General features: G+C 36.7%; 2 protein-coding genes across 6 annotated transcripts in view; one reads left to right on the plus strand and one right to left on the minus strand.

The window, feature by feature from the left end:
* Positions 1–2,343, minus strand: part of LRRC49 (leucine rich repeat containing 49) — a 129,563-nt gene extending 127,220 nt beyond the window's left edge. For 2 of the 5 annotated variants that reach the window (XM_074328207.2, XM_019736013.3), the window contains exons 1-2: positions 1,518–1,724; positions 790–846 (exon numbers count right to left, since the gene is read on the minus strand). In XM_074328207.2, coding sequence (XP_074184308.1) covers positions 790–846; positions 1,518–1,565 — 105 coding nt within the window. In that variant the 5' untranslated portion in view covers positions 1,566–1,724. Of the gene's footprint in view, positions 1–789; positions 847–1,517 lie in introns of all 5 variants that reach the window. The other 3 variants (XM_019736015.3, XM_019736014.3, XM_019736012.3) reach the window with 2 other exon arrangements.
* On the plus strand, positions 2,067–14,382 carry THAP10 (THAP domain containing 10). The gene is given in 4 exon segments (XM_088796858.1): positions 2,067–2,313; positions 2,316–2,435; positions 2,438–2,574; positions 12,463–14,382. Coding segments are annotated over 3 exon segments (504 nt in total). The 3' UTR covers positions 12,463–14,382.
* Positions 14,383–17,963: the final 3,581 nt, after the last annotated feature.

A 17,963-nucleotide genomic window follows, 5' to 3' on the forward strand; every position in this document is an offset into this window, starting at 1 on the left:
CCCTGCCTGCCCACCCCTGCACCCGGCCAGAGGCCCCCTCAGGAGGGGGGAGGGTGGGTGGAGGGGTTGGGAGGAACAACTCAGGGGCATGGGGAGGGGTGGAAAAGATCCACCAACATTTTCTTTAGAAAAAAAAAAGCTGAATTGTGATGTTTGAAGATGTACTACTTGGTCAAAGGAAAAAAATTATATTGTGTCTTGAGGCATAATTTTGTGGGAGGTGGGTATGTTTGAGTGCTGAGGTGAGGAAGGAGAGAAAGAAAAACATGTGTACTTCAAAAATCAAATAAAAAAAGAAATTATGGAAATACCAGAGATATTATGGGCAAAATGTTAGGGAATAAAGAATTTCATGTTTGTATCTTAACTTCTAAATAGCATTACGTCTAGTATATTTCCACAACTAATCTATTTTTCTCCCCTGATCTTAAATGGAGTATATGAATATGTCCCCCTCAAATTATCACATTTTACCCATTATAAGATTCCATCACTAGTAAGACATACCATCATTTTACCCATTACCAAGAAAGAAAAATCTTCCCCAAATAAGCTATAATGTGTCACCAATGTTAAGAATGATCCTGACTCAAAAAATGTTTAAATGTCAGATAAAATAACCTTACCTCCTCCAATTGATGAGTGAAATAAGATTCAGTTTTTAAAAGAGGTTTTTTTGGCTTTATGTAGGCAGAAAATAAAAATTAGGTTCAGATTGGAGACCAAAATAAATATACTTAAAATTTCCATTTCAGACTCTACTCTTTAAATCATGCTGCTATTTCTTACTTTGTTTTTTTCAGGAAGAGATGATGTTTGAATAACCAGATGAAGCCCACAGTTCACCTGAAATGTAAAAATTAAATCATAAAATATGTTCTTAACTTACACACACACACACACACACACACACACACACACACACACTCCTCCCCAAAATAGTACAAAGATATAACAAAAATTAGAATAAAACAGGATGCTTGCTTTTTGTTTGTTTTTGGTATATGATCATGTTCTGAATATTTTCTGAAAACAATAAAATTACAACTAAGAATTAAAAGGTTTCACTGTGATTTGTTTTCAAAATGTCTGCAGCAATGTAACCCTCTACTTAGCACCTCATGATTTTGACACTTGCCATTTCAGGCCTAAGTGAATATCTCAATGGAACAGGTAAAGGAGATGGGAGTGTTTGTTAATAATAAATTATTTTCTTAATTTTAGAAAAAAGGGAATCGACTGGTTAAAGGAATTTAAATGAGCCTTAGCCTTTCACAGCAGACCAGCTCCACCTTCTGGGAAGCCCAGATCTGGGACAAGATTTTCAATACCCATCATACAATATTAATACTCTCCAAGCGCCTTGGTCCAGACCACGAATCTCAAGCCTCCATCAGACAATACCTTAAGTAGACTCAGCGGTCCTGGTCCTAATAGTACATCACCTAAGACAAAGACGCCAGACAGAAAGGACAATACGAATGGAAAGAAAGGGAAAGTAAAGAGATCCAACCTACATTGTTCGTAGCCCGGCCAGATACAGAGCGGTATTTCCCGGGAATCATGGCAGGAGATGGTCCAGGATCTGTTAGATAGACCTGCCTTAGAAGTGACGCTACAGCGAAGATTCAGAGACCGAAAGGGGTCATCTCCCAGGCAACCCGCTCAGGGGTTACCATGGAAACATCCATTTCCGGTCTGGTCCTCTAACAAATCAACTGACCGACACAGTCGTTAGAGCATCTGGTGATGTTTGGGGGAGCCCAGTGCGTTAGCACTTCCTCCTTCGATTTTCCTGGCCTCCTAAAAACTACGCTGGAGAAGAGGAAGGATAAGCCGGGGAAGAAGCTGGCCACCTCGGTCACTATGACAACCACCACTTCCGGCCCGCGCCTCTACGGCCCACCTCAGCTAGGCCCGCGCGAAATTTGTATCCCTCTGCTTGCGGCCAACTGCTCTCGGGAAAGGAGTGTGGGAGGAGGAAGAGGAAGATATCCAGGAGCGGGGTGCCCTCCCATTTAGGGCCCCAGTGCGGCACTTGCGGTGGCCGGAGGTAGGGGAAGAAAATGGGCCCCACGCGGTTCCGCAGTCGCAGGGGACCCCGGCTGCCAGGCACCAAAAGCCGCCACCACGCCAGCCCGCTGCGTGCCGCCCACTGCGGCAACACTACCGAGTCGGGGAAGTCGCTCTTCCGCTTCCCCAAGGGCCGGGCCGTGCGGCTTGTGTCGGGCCGCTGCGTGCGGGGCCCCCGCGCCGACTGGTACGGGGGCAGTGACCGCTCGCTCTTCCGCCCTGACCACTTCGCTCCGGTCTGTTTGATGTCTCTTCGGTGATGCAGAACCTGCGCTTCTCCTGGCGCCTGAGGCTCGTGGCGGGTACCGCGCCCACCCTGCACCACGTGTCGTCCCCCGCCCCACCCCCCAGCACGTTACGCGGGCAGAGGAGGGAGAGACCAAGCGGGGGACCGACCCTGAAAAGGCGGGAGAGCCCCAGGCAATCGGGCATTCAGAGGCCGCCCCGCGTCCAGCCTCCAGTACTCTCCTCCGGGCCGGGAAGAGGCCTGCGGCTTCATAGGTAAAGGGACACGCAGGAGCCCACCGAGGGTCGTGGAAGGACCTTCGGACTGTGGCTGGGCTCCGCCACTTAGTGTCACCTTGGGAAAGTCACCTCACCTCGAAGGTTTTCGTGGTCTTACTTGTCTGTAAAATTAGGACTGTGCTTTAAAGGTCGTCTCCAAGGTCCTATTTAGCCTTAACACTTTGGAATTAGAGTTCCTTCTCCTTATTCCTCCCCCAAAACTCACACAAGCACCCACTATTGTCCTTCAGATTGTAAAGTCCCCTTCACCTCCGTTCCAGAGTTTTTAAGTAGGAAGAGTTTTATTTGAGCAAATCTCAAGGAAAGGGATGTGTGAAACTTTTTGCATAACATTATAAGGGCTTGAGGAAATGTCAGTTATACCTGTGAAAATGGTGCGGGGAGAGGGTTGGGGAGCTACGGACGAAGATGGGGCTTGCTGATAAACAATCCCTTCCCACTCCTCAACTTCCTCTTGACTGCCACTAGCTGCCTTTAAGGTAAATGACCCTAGTGAGCTGAGATTCCCCCCATCTTGCCTTTCTTTATCCTTATAAGCATTGATTACACTTACTTTGCATCTGGTTACTACCATCTTCTTCCCCACTTCCCATCTTAAAGACCACCCAGCCTTCTCTGAGATAATGAAACTTCAGCCCTATGACATGTAGATTAAATTAGGACACTTAATTGGGCCTAAAAGGTATTCATTTCTACAAATGGGAAGAGTTCACCAAATAGTGACCTGTATCTCAGATGGGTACTAGACTTATTGGGGTGATCACTTCGTAATTATATAAATGTCTAACCACTGTGCTGTATACCTGAAACTAATATAAAATTGTATGTCAACTTTAATTTTAATTTTTTTTTTAATTTTCTACGTGACCTGTAACTGGCATTTTGGCTTTGAATATATACAAGTATTCATAGAATTTTAGAGCTGAAGAAAACCTTAGTGCTCATCTAGTCCAAACTCACAATTTATGCTCAAGGAAGACATTCCAGGAGGCTAATGTCCTCAAAGGCCTATAATCCTTGCTCGAGGTCTGACTGCCAGACCGAAACTTTCTGCACTACCAGCCTGCTTCCTACGTTGGGGTGAATGCTTAAGGTCCTTTAATGGCATCCTGAAATTACTCGGATAAAGAACAAAGTTATTAACACAGTGTACAAGTCCCTGCGGGCTTCTTGTCCCTGCCTACCACACCAGTCCTATCCAAGGCCACTGTCCTTGTTGCTCACCGTGCACCAGTCATCCTGATGTTTCCAACTGTCTCACATAATACCCTGGAATTATGCTCACCACCATCAGTTAAGTTCTGTTACATAAAAACCAGCTCAAACATCCTTCCCCTTTGAACCCCTAATTAGATATTCTCATTCTTTTTATGCCATATGGCTCAAGAACACATATACTTCAGTAGCACTCATCACAATTGTCATGAAATAATTGTATTGTTTGCTTGATGTTTGTCCCTCACATTAGAAAGTAAGTTCCGTGAGAGCAGGGATCATACCTGATTTTGTTCATTATTGTATTGCCAATGCCGAGAACATTTTGCTAATTTAAGGAATTTATTTCAATAAATATTTGTAGAATGATTGTGACTATAAGAACAATTTTCAATTCTCTGCCAGTTTCCCTTCTCACCAAGCTGTATGCCACTCAAGACATCTGTCCTTTCCTTGAACCATCTAGCCACCATCACTACCTAGCCACCCTTTACCCAGGTACACCTATACATAGATAAATATAAATATATAGTAAAAGATAAATATTAAACGTGCCACACACTCTTACACCATTTTTCTTCCTTATAATAATACCATCTAATCAAAATCAGGAGAAGAAAAGCCAGGCTAATGTAACAACCAAAGATTTCATAGTATAACAAAGGCTGACTGTTGTAAAATCCAGAAGAGATACCAAATCTGTTTTCCAACTAGTAAGTATATCCAGCCAACATTTCTAACAATCCATATTACATTAGAGTTATTGCAGAGTTGTTAGGAAACTAGGTATGATTGTAATAATAGTTACTTTAACAGTATACAAGGTAAAAGAAAAAAAAAGGTGTGCTTAGAGTTAAGCGCAATAATTTTTCGCCTGGTCTGGATTGAGAACCTCAGTAACATTGCTAAGAAAGTTTGCTTGGGCCACCTCTGGCTCCTTTCCCCATTCACTGCTTTTCTTTTCAATTCCAGGACCAATTGACTGAAAATCAAATTTCCAGTCATTCTACATTTATGGCACTATTGCAGTCACTGTTCTGGGTGTTTGGTGCTATATGTAGATAAATATAAGTATGAATGTTCCCTGTCTTCAGGGAGCTTGAGGAAAGATTAGGGCCACCTCCAGGGAAGAAAGGGGGCTCTAAGGAGCACTGTATGTCCTGCCTGATATTGTGCTTCATAAAGCTATGATTATTGTTTTTAACTGTTCATTTTGCATCCTTATTTTTTCATTTAACTACATTTTTTAACTGTCTAATTGAAATACAGCAAATATACAGGAAAGTGCACAAATCTAAAATCATTAAATTATCACATCCTGAACATGTGTAACCACTACTTAGGTCAAAGAAATAGAACATTTCTAGCAACCCAGGAGCCCCTAAATCACACCAGCCCAGCCCCTGCCAATTGCTCCGAGGAACAAAGTTTGCCTTTTTTGGAACTTCATATGAGAATCATACTGTAGGCATTTCTTGTGTCTGGCTTCGTTCAACATATTTTTGGAGATTCAGCAGTCCATTGTGTGAATATACCAACTTTTTGTGATCTGTTCTGTTGTACATTTGGGTTGTTGACTCTTGGGGCTATTATAAGTAATGTAGTCATAAGCATTCTTATACATGCATTTTTTAGATATGCACACATTTTTGGTGGAATATACCTAGAATTGCTGGGACATAGGATTATATTAAACTTTGTAAATGACACGAATAGTTTTCTAAAATACTTGTACCAGTTTACACTCTACCAGAGCATGTGAGAGTTTACATTGTTCCGCATACTGTGTACACTTGGATTGTCAGTACTTCACATTTAAGTTCTTTCACAGGATGTGTGGAGGTGGTTTACTTTCCATTTCCCATTTTGTAAATGAAATTAATAAGGGAACACCTTTCCAAGTGTTCACTGAGTATTTGGATAGCCCCTTTTTCTGTTGGATTGTCTTTTTCTTTTTGACTTAAAGTTCTTAATAAACTCTGACCTTGTCAAAATTCCTTTGTTTTTTAAATATATTTTAAATATATTTTCCCACTGTGGCTTGCCTCTTCACTCTTAATAGTGTCTTTTGATGTACCGTAGTTCTTAATTTTAATGTAAGCCAATTTACCAATCTTTCGTCTGCTTAATGCTTAAAGCATTCTATGCTGTTCTCTATAAACTTACTGTTTTTATTTTTATAATCAGATCTACAACCCTTTCAGAATTAATTTTTTATGTATGATGGAGGTAGAGTTTAAGTTTCCCCATGTAGACTCACATCTTTTTTTGAGAAGACGAGCATTTCCTCATTGTCCTGCATTGTCAACTTTTATCATAAATCAAGTTTCTATTTTATATATATACACGAGGTGTGACAATTAAGTTCACAAACTTGTTGCAACGATGTTGCTAACCTTTTTTGATATCGGAGGGATTATTCATTATGAATTTGTACCAATTGGAGAAATACTTAACCAAGTTTACTATTTGGAAGTGCTGAAAAGGCTGCGTGAAAAAGTTAGACGACCTGAACTTTTTGCCAACAATTCATGGCTCTTGCATCACGACAATGCACCAGCTCACACGATACTGTCTGTGAGGGAGGTTTTAGCCAGTAAACAAGTGTATTGGAACACCCTCCCTACTCACCTGATCTGCCCCCCAATGACTTCTTTTCTTCACCCGAAGATAAAGTAAATATTGAAAGGAAGACATTTTGATGACATTCAGGACATCAAGGGTAATAGGACTGCTCTGATGGCCATTCCAGAAAAAGAGTTCCAAAATTGCTTTGAAGGGTAGACTAGGAGCTGGCATCGGTGCATAGCTTCCCAAGGGGACTACGTCGAAGGTGACCTTAGTGATATTCAGCAATGAGTATGTAGCACTTTTTCTAGGATGAGTTTCCGAACTTCATTGTTAGACCTCGTATGCATAAGCCTGTTTCCACATTTTTTAAAATTCTGCCCCGTTATGTATTTGCCTGCCCTGGCACCATTGTCACAGTGCCTTAAGTACAGTAGCTTATGTTAAGAATTAACCAATTGATTAATTCTTACCTTGTTCATCTTCATGGATGTCTTGGCTATTTTGGGCCCTTTGAATGTCCATGTGTGTTTTAGAATTGGTTCATCAATTTCCACAAATTATCTACTGGGAGTTTGATACGGACTGCATCTAATTTATAAATGAATGTGGGGAGAAAGCAAACATTGACAATAATTGATTCTTCTAATCTATGAATATAGTGTATCCCTCCATTTATTTGGATTTTTACATTTCCTTTAAAAACATTTTATGACATTCTATGTAGAGATCTACTACACCTTTCATTAGATTTATTTCTATATGATTTTGCTACTATAAATAGTATTTAATATTTTATTTTCTATAAATGCATGTAAATTGATTTTTGTTGACCTTGTATCCAGAAATCTCGTTAAACTCATTTATTAATTCCAATAATTTGCAGATTCTTTTGGGTTTTCTACATGTATAATAAAATATCTACAAATAGTTTTTGACATTCATGCTTCTATTTCTTATTCTTCTTTTTGCACTAGAACCTCCAGTACAGTCTGGGGAACAAAAGAAATGAGAACTCCTTCTCATTCCTATTTTCAGAGGGAAAGCCTTTAATATGTCACAATTTGATAAGATTGTCTCTATAGTTTCTTTTTGGAGCTGCTCTTTATCATAAAGAAATATTCTCTATTCCTAGTTTTTGCTACAGATTTAAATCATAAGTGACGCTGAATTTTATCAAATGCTTCTTCTGAATCTATTCATGATCATATATTTTGTTTATTATTCTGTTAATGTGAATTGTATTGCCTGGTTTTGAAATACAGAATCAAACTTGCATGGCTGAAGTAAACCCGATTTGGCCAAGGTGTATTATTCTTTTTATATATTGCTTAATTTGATTTACTAATATTTTGTATAGGATTTTTGCATCGGTGTTTGTGAGGAAAATTGGTCTATAAATTTTCTTTCTTGAAATGCCTTTCTCAGGTTTCAGTATCAAGATTATGCTGACCAGTTTGGAGCTGTTCTCTCTTTTATCATTCTCTGGAAAAGTTTCTATAAATTGGCATCATATATTCACTGATAAATTTAGTATTAATATTTGGTAGAATTCACTGATAATGACACCTAGTCCTGGAGTTTTCCTCGTGGTAAGATTTTAAATGATAGGTTCAATTTCTTTAATAGTTATAGTGTTATTCAAACGTCTTTTTTATTTTTGTATCCATTTTGATTAATTGTATTTGTCTAAAAATTAGTCAGTTTAATCTAAATTTTCAAATATATTGACAAAATTGTTCATGATAATCTTTCGTCTTTTAAAATTCTGAGTGATCTGTAGTAATTTTTGCTTTTTTTAAATTAAATTTTTTTTTGGGTGACAATGGTTAGTAAAATTACATAGGTTTCAAGTGTACAGTTCTATACATCATCTATATATCACATTGTGTGCTCATAACTCAGAGTCTATACTCCTTCCATCATCATATATTTGACCCCCTTTACCCTTTGCTCCCATCCCTCTCCCACCTTACCCTCTGGTAACCATTAAACTGTTGTCTGTGTCTATGAGTTTTTGTTTCTTTGTTTGTCTTGTTCCTTTGTTGCTTTCAGTTTCATAGCCCACATATCAGTGAAGTCATATGGTTCTTGACTTTTTCTGACTTATTCCGCTTAGTATGATAATCTCAAGATCCATCCATGTTGTCGCAAATGGCAGTATTTCATCTTTTCTTATGGCAGAGTAGTATTCCGTTGTATATATGTACCACATCTTCTTTACCCAATCATCTATCAAAGGACACTGGTTGTTTCTACGCAAAGTCAACTCTCCTTCTCACTATATATTTGACCCCCTTTATATTAGTCTTTTCAAAGAATGAACTTTGCCTTCTTGATCTCTCTGGTATTTTTTTCTTTTTCACATATTTCTATTATGTATTATTTCCTTCCCTTCACTTATTTTTTTCAGGTTTGATTTTTTAATTAATACGAGTAGTTTAGGTTTACTGAGCTAAGATTAACGTAGACATTTTCATATCTGTTTTTTCCAGTAATCAAAATTGTTAAAAAGTGAAAACTTCACTTAAACATTATCATATCTTTACAGATTCAGATGTGGTATTTCACACAAAGACACCTTAAGGATAACTAACTTGTTTATGTGAAGACAAAACATTAAAGTACCAAATATTTCCAATTTTGCCCAACTGCTTACATTTTAAAATAAGATTTCCAGTATTGTTAAAATTATTTTCAAGGCTAATTTTTAGAATACTTTTAGGTTCACAGCAAAATTAAGGGGAAGGTGGAGATTTCCCACATCCCCCGGCTCTCACACATGCACAGCCTCCCCCATTATCAACACCCGCTGCCAGAGTGGTGCAGTTGTTACTATTGATGAACCTGCAGTGAGACATCTTTATCACCCAAAGTCCAGAGTTTACATTACAGTTCACTTTTGGTCCCTCGACTTTTAAATCTGTATTTACTGTTCTTCCTTACCTTCTTGAGGAATTAGATCATTGATTTTCAGAATTTTCCTAATGAATGGCAGATGGGGCAGCTAAGTTTCACATGCTTATTTACCAAACACATAATTCAGTAGAGTGGTATTGTTAGAGAAGAAACTGACTCCTGAGATGGGGATATGTTAGAAATAATTGGTATAATACTTTTTTGCATAATGTTAATAATTCTAATGTAAATTAATCAAGCATAATTTTTCTATTCTATTACATGCATTTAAAACTATTAATTCCCTTCTAATTAGGCATTAACTCAATCCTACAAGTTTTAAATATAGAATATTTTTTATTTAGTGTAAAATATCTTCCAGTTTCTCCTGTAATTTTATCTTTTGTTTATGTGTTATTTAGACATATACTTTAAAATTTCCAAACATACAAGCATTTGTAGTTATATTTTTGTTATAGATTTCTTAATAAATTACACTGTAGACAGAGAATATACAACATATGTATTCAATCTTTGAAAGTTATTGAAACTTGTATTAGGCCTAACATAAGTCAATTTTTATAAACTGCACTTGAGATGTGTGTGTTCTGCAATTGGGTGCAATGCTCCATATGTCTATTAATCATGTTATTTAAATTTCTATATCCTTATGGAATTTTTGTCTATTTATTGTATTAGTCACTGAGAGAGGTATGTTAAAAATCTTCCACTGTGATCATTTACATATTTAGTTTTATAATTCAAACAAATTTTGTGTTGTATATTCTGAAGCTGTTATTAGTTATATAGCACTAACATAGCGACACCAGCTTTATTTAGGTTAGTGTTGGCACAGTACATATTTTTACATCTTTTTACTTTCAGTCTTTCTGTATCCTTTTTCTGCATCTTTTTTCCTCTGGCTGCCCCTAAGTTTTTCTCTTTTGGTTTCCAGTTTTACTGTAATGTGCATAGATGTGGTATCCTTTGTTTTTATTTTGATAAATACAAATAAGTATTTTCGAAAACAAGTTTTAATGCCTTCTATTTATTTTTGTAAATTTTCAGATGTTATATGTTCAAATAATGCTTCTGTGTCATTTTCTCTCTCTTTTGCTCTAGGACTACAATTAATATTATATGTTATACTTTTTCGTCTTATCTGCTATTTCTCTTATGCTCTTTTCTATATTTTTCATCCTTTTATCTCTCTCTGCTTCATTCTAAATATTTTCTTTTGACTCATGTTCCAATTTATTAATACATACCTGGAAATTCTGTTTCTTAACCTTTTAGTATGAAGAAGTAATGAGATATGTGTAGAAAAGATTTATGTTTAAAGATTTCCAATAATATGTTTTTAAGAAACTATAATATATATGTACAATAGATTGTTTGCAGCCATAAAGTTATGATACAGAATTAACAACATACAAACATGATATATTAAAGGGGAAACTAGATTATAAAACACATGTTCCCTAATTTTTTAAAAAATGCATTAAAAAAGACAAATATACCAAAACATAACATTGTTAGCTATGGATGATGGCTAATTTTTAGGGTTTTTTTTTACTTCTCCGTGGTGTAGATTTTCGCAGGGATAAAATTTATTGTTATAAAGGGAACAAAAGTTATTTTGAAATGTCTAATTAAATTACTACAACTATTTTTTCAAGTGTACATCTGTTTTGTAAAGATGTATATACTTATTCTAGACTTCATAATGCTTGGCTTAGAAGTACCATGTTTCCCCGAAAATAAGACCTAGCCGGACAAATCAGCTCTAATGCGTCTTTTGGAGCAAAAATTAATGTAAGACCTGGTCTTATTTTCCTATAAGACCAAGTCTATATAATCTAATATAGTATAGTATAGTATAGTATAGTATAGTATAGTATAGTATAGTATAGTATAGTATAGTATAATGTAAATAATAAAACATAATATAATACCAGGTCTTATATTAATTTTGCTCCAAAAGACGCATTAGAGCTGATTGTCCAGCTAGGTCTTATTTTTGGGGAAACACTGTAGCAATAGCCAGTAGAAATTTGTCATAATTTTATAAACACAAATAAAGGTAAGATTTTTAAATTTTAAAGTCTTCAATAATATCAGATGTCATTATTCATGTTACAAAGGGACTCTTCATAAAAGTTTCTTCTCAAAGTTTCTTTAACTTGGGTATTTATAGCCTGTGTTAACAGTGACCAAAGATGCCCGCTAAAATATTTTTTCAGTGGTCTGAAGGCAGTTGCTACTATCAACACCTTAGGTAAAATTGCAAAGCACTATAATTTTGTTTTCATTTCTCTATCACTTCATATTTTTCTTCCCCCAGTCTTTCTTACATTTTTCAGATATCTTTTCTTAGCCTCTTCCACATAATTTCTACATATCAGTCTTGTTACTTTCCAAGCATCTAAATCTTCCTATTTCTTACTTTCCCCACAAATCAAAATTTCCATTTCACATTGTAATTTGTCTCAGGAAAGTATAAAAACATTAAAGCCAATCATATTATCTAACTAAATATCTGTAAGGTATAAAGGACTGATGATTGAGCTTTCTATTATAAAGCTACTGCTATGATATCCAATAATTTAATACTAGTAGTATTATCTCTGCAAGCTGTTGATTTAGGGGAAAAATAATGGGTTGTAAGCAAGGAACTTAATAGCTTATAGATTTCTGCTTGGCCAGAACGCTTAAAAAATTATGATTTAAAAATAGTAAACAGTATGGCAGAGTCCTTAAGAACTTGGACTATGGAGCCAGTTTGCCTGGGTTCAAATTCCAGCCTTCCTACTGTGACCTTGAAAAGTATTATCTATACTCTTTACCACTTGTAACTTTTGGAAGATAGAACCATATAAGGTAGGCTTACCTTTGATGTAATTCTCCTGATTTATATTTTTAGATTCCATGTGAAAATGAAGTTATACAAACACAGGTCCATACTGATAATCTATCTAATGATGTCACTTCAGTACCTGTACTCACTATGAAAAAGGCCCAGTGCCTAAAATTGCACAGGTTTCTCTGAAAAGACCCCTTCCCGGTAGTGTGGGCATGTCTTACCTCTTCAGTTGATTGGTCAATTGAACTGATCTTTTGTGTATGAAAGATACATGAAAAGCAAAGTCTAACTCATAGGAAATTGTGTTTGTTCTCTTTCAGGTACTTAGGCCAAAGTGAAAGTGTTTGGGAAACGACTATGTAATGCAACTACTCAGACTGATGAATTATGGTCTAGAACTTCTCTGTCTTTGGCATTCACTCCAGTGGCTCAGAAACAGATTCGGATTGGGTTATTAAAAGTGAATTGGAGGGTAAGGGGGGAGGGGGGTGGTAGATGAGAGTAAAGGGGATCAAATATATGGTGATGGAAGGAGAACTGACTCTGGGTGGTGAACACAGATGTGATTTACAGATGATGTAATACAGAATTGTACACCTGAAATCTATGTCACTTTACTAACAACTGTCACCCCAATAAACTTTTTTTAAAAAAGTGAATTGTCTTATATAGTTGTGGAAGTGAAAAAGAGACCTGTTAAAGACACAGCAAATGATTTGATATGCGATCATTTTTCAAATCTTTGCTCACATAATTGTCTCTTTGCTTTTGTAAATCTTTCACTTCAAGTTATTTGACAGTTGAGTATCAACAAAATTTATTTAGCTCTAAGGCAAAATTTTATCTGCTTGCCAAGATAATGAAGATAATCCTGCCACAACCCCCAACTCCTCCTTTTCACCTTCTTTTACTTTTTATCTTTTTTGGTGGAAATCAGGTTATAAAACAAAACCACAATAGCAGTGTTTCCAGATAAAGATTAAGCATTGGATATTTAATCTTAGTTCAGAAGCAACACTCACATGGGCCTTATTTGACATCCACATGTTAAAATGTCCTATTCTTCTAAATAATTTGAAAATAAAGAGCAATAATAGCACAATCAAGTCCGATACTATTAAATTGTTTGGGGGTGAAGCCAGCACATTTACCCTTATTATTGTCTGTGATGTTTGTTTATTAGTTTGTCCATTTGTAATGCTATTAGATCTATGGATTGTCCCTATGCGCATTTCTGGTGAAGTGATAATGGCTCTTACAAAAAATTTTTGAAGGGAATCAATTTAATTAGAGTTTCATATACTTAGATTACCTTGTTAGTGAAATCTTTTTGCATCAGTTCCTATTACGACAAATTAGTTTGATTAATTTAGATTGAAATTATTAACATCAAGCAAAATAACAGCATTACATTTCCAAAATAGCCCCATTTTAAGAATTAGGTTTTCCTCTATTAATCCCACTCTATTGAATTCCACGTTTGGGAAACAAGCGTGTGAAACTTAGCTGCCCCATTGGGCATTCACCAGGAAAATCTCTATGGTAATTTTGTACCATGAGGTAATTTGTTAAAATGGTTTCTGAGAAACTTATTATAACTGATCTTCTCTTGAAAATAATAAGAATAAATGTCCATTTTACACCTCACATGTCTTGTTAGTTCTGCATGATTAGAAGAACCTGCATGCATTTTATCCTCAAAGGATTAAATAATACACGAAAATGATTTTCTTCCAAAACTAATTTTATGTCCAACTTAATTTTAATAAAAAGAATAATAAAATAAATGAAATATTAATAGAAGTTGTAAGCCTGAACAATGATTGTGTAAACACATAGCATCATTATTATTGCTGCTTTGGCTTGAATTTGAGATGACTATTTTATGTTTTCAAATTAAACATGTAAATCTTCTGAAATTAAATTCTGACTGTAAGTACCTGTGGCCCCTTGAGCTTTGAAACAGCCTGTCTTCTTAATTCAAACCATAATGAGTGTCAGTTATGTGCCCAGTCATCCCCAAAATTACTGCCATGGGTTTACTTCATTTCTACCTGTTAAACAATTCTGACAGCCACAGCAGCACTTATTTATTATTTATTTATTATTTATTTATTTATTTATTTTACTATTCAGTTAGTTCTTTTTCCTCTTACCAACTGAGAATATATGTTTGATTTGTCGATCACATGATTTTACAATGTATTGCGTAATGTTTCACTGCCCTAAAGTAAAACGAAATTCTGGCTTTATTTTAAATTAAATGTATGGAACTTATCATCTATATAATACTGTTCACTTTTTGCATAAATATTCTAAGTGATCTCAATTTCTCTTATTGCCAGATGAGTGTAACGGGGGAAAAGTAAGGTTTAGTTCAATCTCTCCCATATCATTCTTCATTTATTTATTTAATAACTACTTGTTAAACATACTCTGTGCCAGACAACTATTCTAAACCTAAGGATACATTGGCTAACAAGGTATACAAAGATTCTGCCCGCCTGACACTTACCTGTTAGCCTGGAGACAGACAATGAGCCAAACATTCAAGGAAATGAATGAATAATTTCAGATAGTGATTAGTGCTTTGAAGAAAGTAAAGTAGAGTAAGATGTTAGAGGATACTTGGGGTGGGGAAGAGAGTTTGCTCTTTTAGGCAGGTTAATCAGAAAAGGCCTCTCGGAGCAGACGATGTGTGATTAGGACCTGAAGGATCAGAAGGAAAAACCATGGAATTATCTGAGGGAAGAGCATTCCAGATGATTGGACCAGCAGGTGCACTGGTATTTTAAGGAACAACAAGAAGCTGGGGTGGCTGGAGCTAATAAACTAGGCAGAAAATGGTAAGAGATGAGATTGGACCAGACGGTGTAAGGCATTTGAGGTCATAATCAAGAATTTTTATTTTATTCTAGGTTTAAACTCTATTTTAAATGTATTCTATAGATGGCTTACCTGCTAGTATTTATTTTTCATATTTAATTGGATACACAAGGAAAACCATTGGGCTATAGGTGAGAGAAGAGAGACATGTCAAGAGTGTGTGAATATAGGGGCAGCCGGATGACTCAGTTGGTTAGAGTGTGAGCTCTGAACAACAGGGTTGCTGGTTCAATTCCCGCATGGGATGGTGGGCTGCGCCCCCTGCAACTAGATTGAAAACAGTGACTGGACTTGGAGCTGAGCTGCGCCCTCCACAACTAGATTGAAGGACAATGACTTGGAGCTCATGAACTCTGGAAAAAATAAACTCTTCCCCAATATTCCCCAATTATAGAAAAATTAACCCAAAAAAACCCTCTAAAAAATGTGAATATACAGTTTATTCCATTAAAAATATTATTCTAGGGGCCAGCCTGGTGGCTCAGGCAGTTAGAGCTCCATGCTCCTAACTCCGAAGGTTGCCGGTTGGATTCCCACATGGGCCAGTGGGCTCTCAATCACAAGGTTGCCGGTTCAACTCCTTGAGTCCCGCAAGGGATGGTGGGCTCCGCCCCCTGCAACTAAAATTGAACACGGCACCTTGAGCTGAGCTGCCGCTGAGCTCCCGATGGCTCAGTTGATTGGAGCGCGTCCTCTCAACCACAAGGTTGTCGGTTCGACTCCCACAAGGGATGGTGGGCTCCGCCCCCTGTAACTGGCAATGGCAACTGGACCTGGAGCTGAGCTGTGCCCTCCACAACTAAGACTGAAAGGACAACAACTTGAAGCTGAACGGCACCCTCCACCACTAAGATTGAAAGGACAACAACTTGACTTGAAAAAAAGTCCTGGAAGTACACACTGTCCCCAATAATGTCCTGTTCCCCTTCCCCAATAAAAATCCTTAAAAAAAAAAAAATTCTATGGGAATTCTGGAGAGATAATGGAGGTGATAGTGTCATTTTTTTTTTTTTTTTAATTTCCCCAAGACAACAGAGCAGTTCCTATTCTGTTCCTGGCATGGAAGCTTGTATCAGATTAACACTCCCATGGTTAGCATGTATAAATTTGGGGGGAAATCTACCAAACAACATTGAGGGAGCTGGGGAACATCAAAGGCAGGTAGAAACAGCCTTGAGAGATGTGAAATGTGAACTGCAGTGGATGACAGGCCTTTTGTGCATATTTGTACCCAAGTGAACTCACCATTCCATGCTGTGAAGGGCAGCTGCAACTCAAGCAGAAAGCTGCAATTTTCCTGGCCTCATGAGTCAGAGGTGAAAATGAAGGGCTGCCAGAATGAAAAGTGATGGGGCAAATCATGGAAAAGTGGAAGCCACTTAGGAAGGAGACCCACATGTGCTATAAACTCCACCTAAGTCTGGCTACTCACTGAACTACACGTGTGTTGTGTGGAAAGACCTCAAAGAGGCCCAGCAGAAAGCAACAGCTGCAAGCTTTATCTCAGCTGCTACCCATCATACTGGAAATAGAATCTGGGGTTTGAGTCCAGCCAAGTTAACTGGCTGTTAGAACAAAATCTATCGTGCTTTGGAAGAAGAGAGCAGAATTCATCTTCCAAAATGTCCAGGATAAAATAAAAAATTACTAGCCATGTGGAGAAATTGGAAAGTGTGACCCATAAGCAAGCCAAAAGGGAATCCATAGAAACCATCCCCAAGAGGACCAGAAGGAGGAATTAGCGGGCAAGAACTTCAAAGGAGCTATTACAAATATGTTCAAAAAAGAAAATATAGCAATAATGATTAAAGAGGTGGGGAATCTTAGCAGAGAAAAGCAAACTAAAAAAAGAACCAAATGAAAATTCTAGAACTAAAGAGACAAGCTATCAAAACTGGCACAAGAAGAAAAAAATCTGAACAGTTCTATATCTATTAAAGAAATAGTATTTGTAATTATCCTTTCATAAAGAAAATTCTATGCCCAGATGACTTCACTTACAAATTCTATCAAACACATAAGGAAAAAAGCCCATGTTGCACAGCTCTTTCAAGAGAAAAGGACTAGGGAACAATTTCCATTTTGTGTTATGAGTTGAGCATTACCCTATTACCAAAACTAGGCAAAGACATAAAAAAGGAAATTACAAACCAATATCCCTTGTGACTGCGGATATAAACATCCTTAACAAACTATTAGCAAACATATCCTTCAATACATTAGAAGAATAATGCATCATGTCCAAAAGTAGTTTAGCACAGTAATGCAAGGTTGGCTTCAAATTCAAACATCGATCAATGCAATTCACATTAAAAGAATAAAGGAGACAAATCCTATGGTCATCTCATTATTAGAAGAGGTGACAAAAATCAACATCCATTCATGATAAAAATCCTCAGCAAAGTAGAAATAGAAGGGAATTTACTTTTTCAATCCAATAAATGGCAGCCATTAATTATATACCAATTATATCATAGTTAAGTTCAACAGGTGAAAATTTTATACCTAAGATTAGGAACAAGGCAAGGACATCCATTCTTCAATACTTCTGTTCAACATTGTACTGGAGATCCTAGTTAGTGCAACAAAGGCCAAAAAAAAAAAAAAAAAAAAAAAAATGCATAGACGTTTAAAGGGAAGATATAAAACTCAGTTTTTTATAGATGACATGAGATGACATGATCATGTACACAGAAATGCCTATAGAATCTACAAAAAAAAGTTACTCGAAACAATAAGTGAGTTTAGTAAAGTGAATGTATAAAAAACCATTTTTATATACTAGCAATGGAAAATTGCAAAGTGAAATAAAATCCATTCCATTTACAATCTGAAAATACGAAGGATTTAGAATAACGAAGTGTTGGAGAGAGAAAGCAACTGGAACTCACATATGGCTGATAGGAATGTAAAATATTATAACCACTTTGGAAAA

Source organism: Rhinolophus sinicus, chromosome 3 (genome assembly GCF_057876585.1).
Source record: "Rhinolophus sinicus isolate RSI-liver-muscle chromosome 3, RSI-T2T, whole genome shotgun sequence".
NCBI lineage: Eukaryota > Metazoa > Chordata > Mammalia > Chiroptera > Rhinolophidae > Rhinolophus > Rhinolophus sinicus.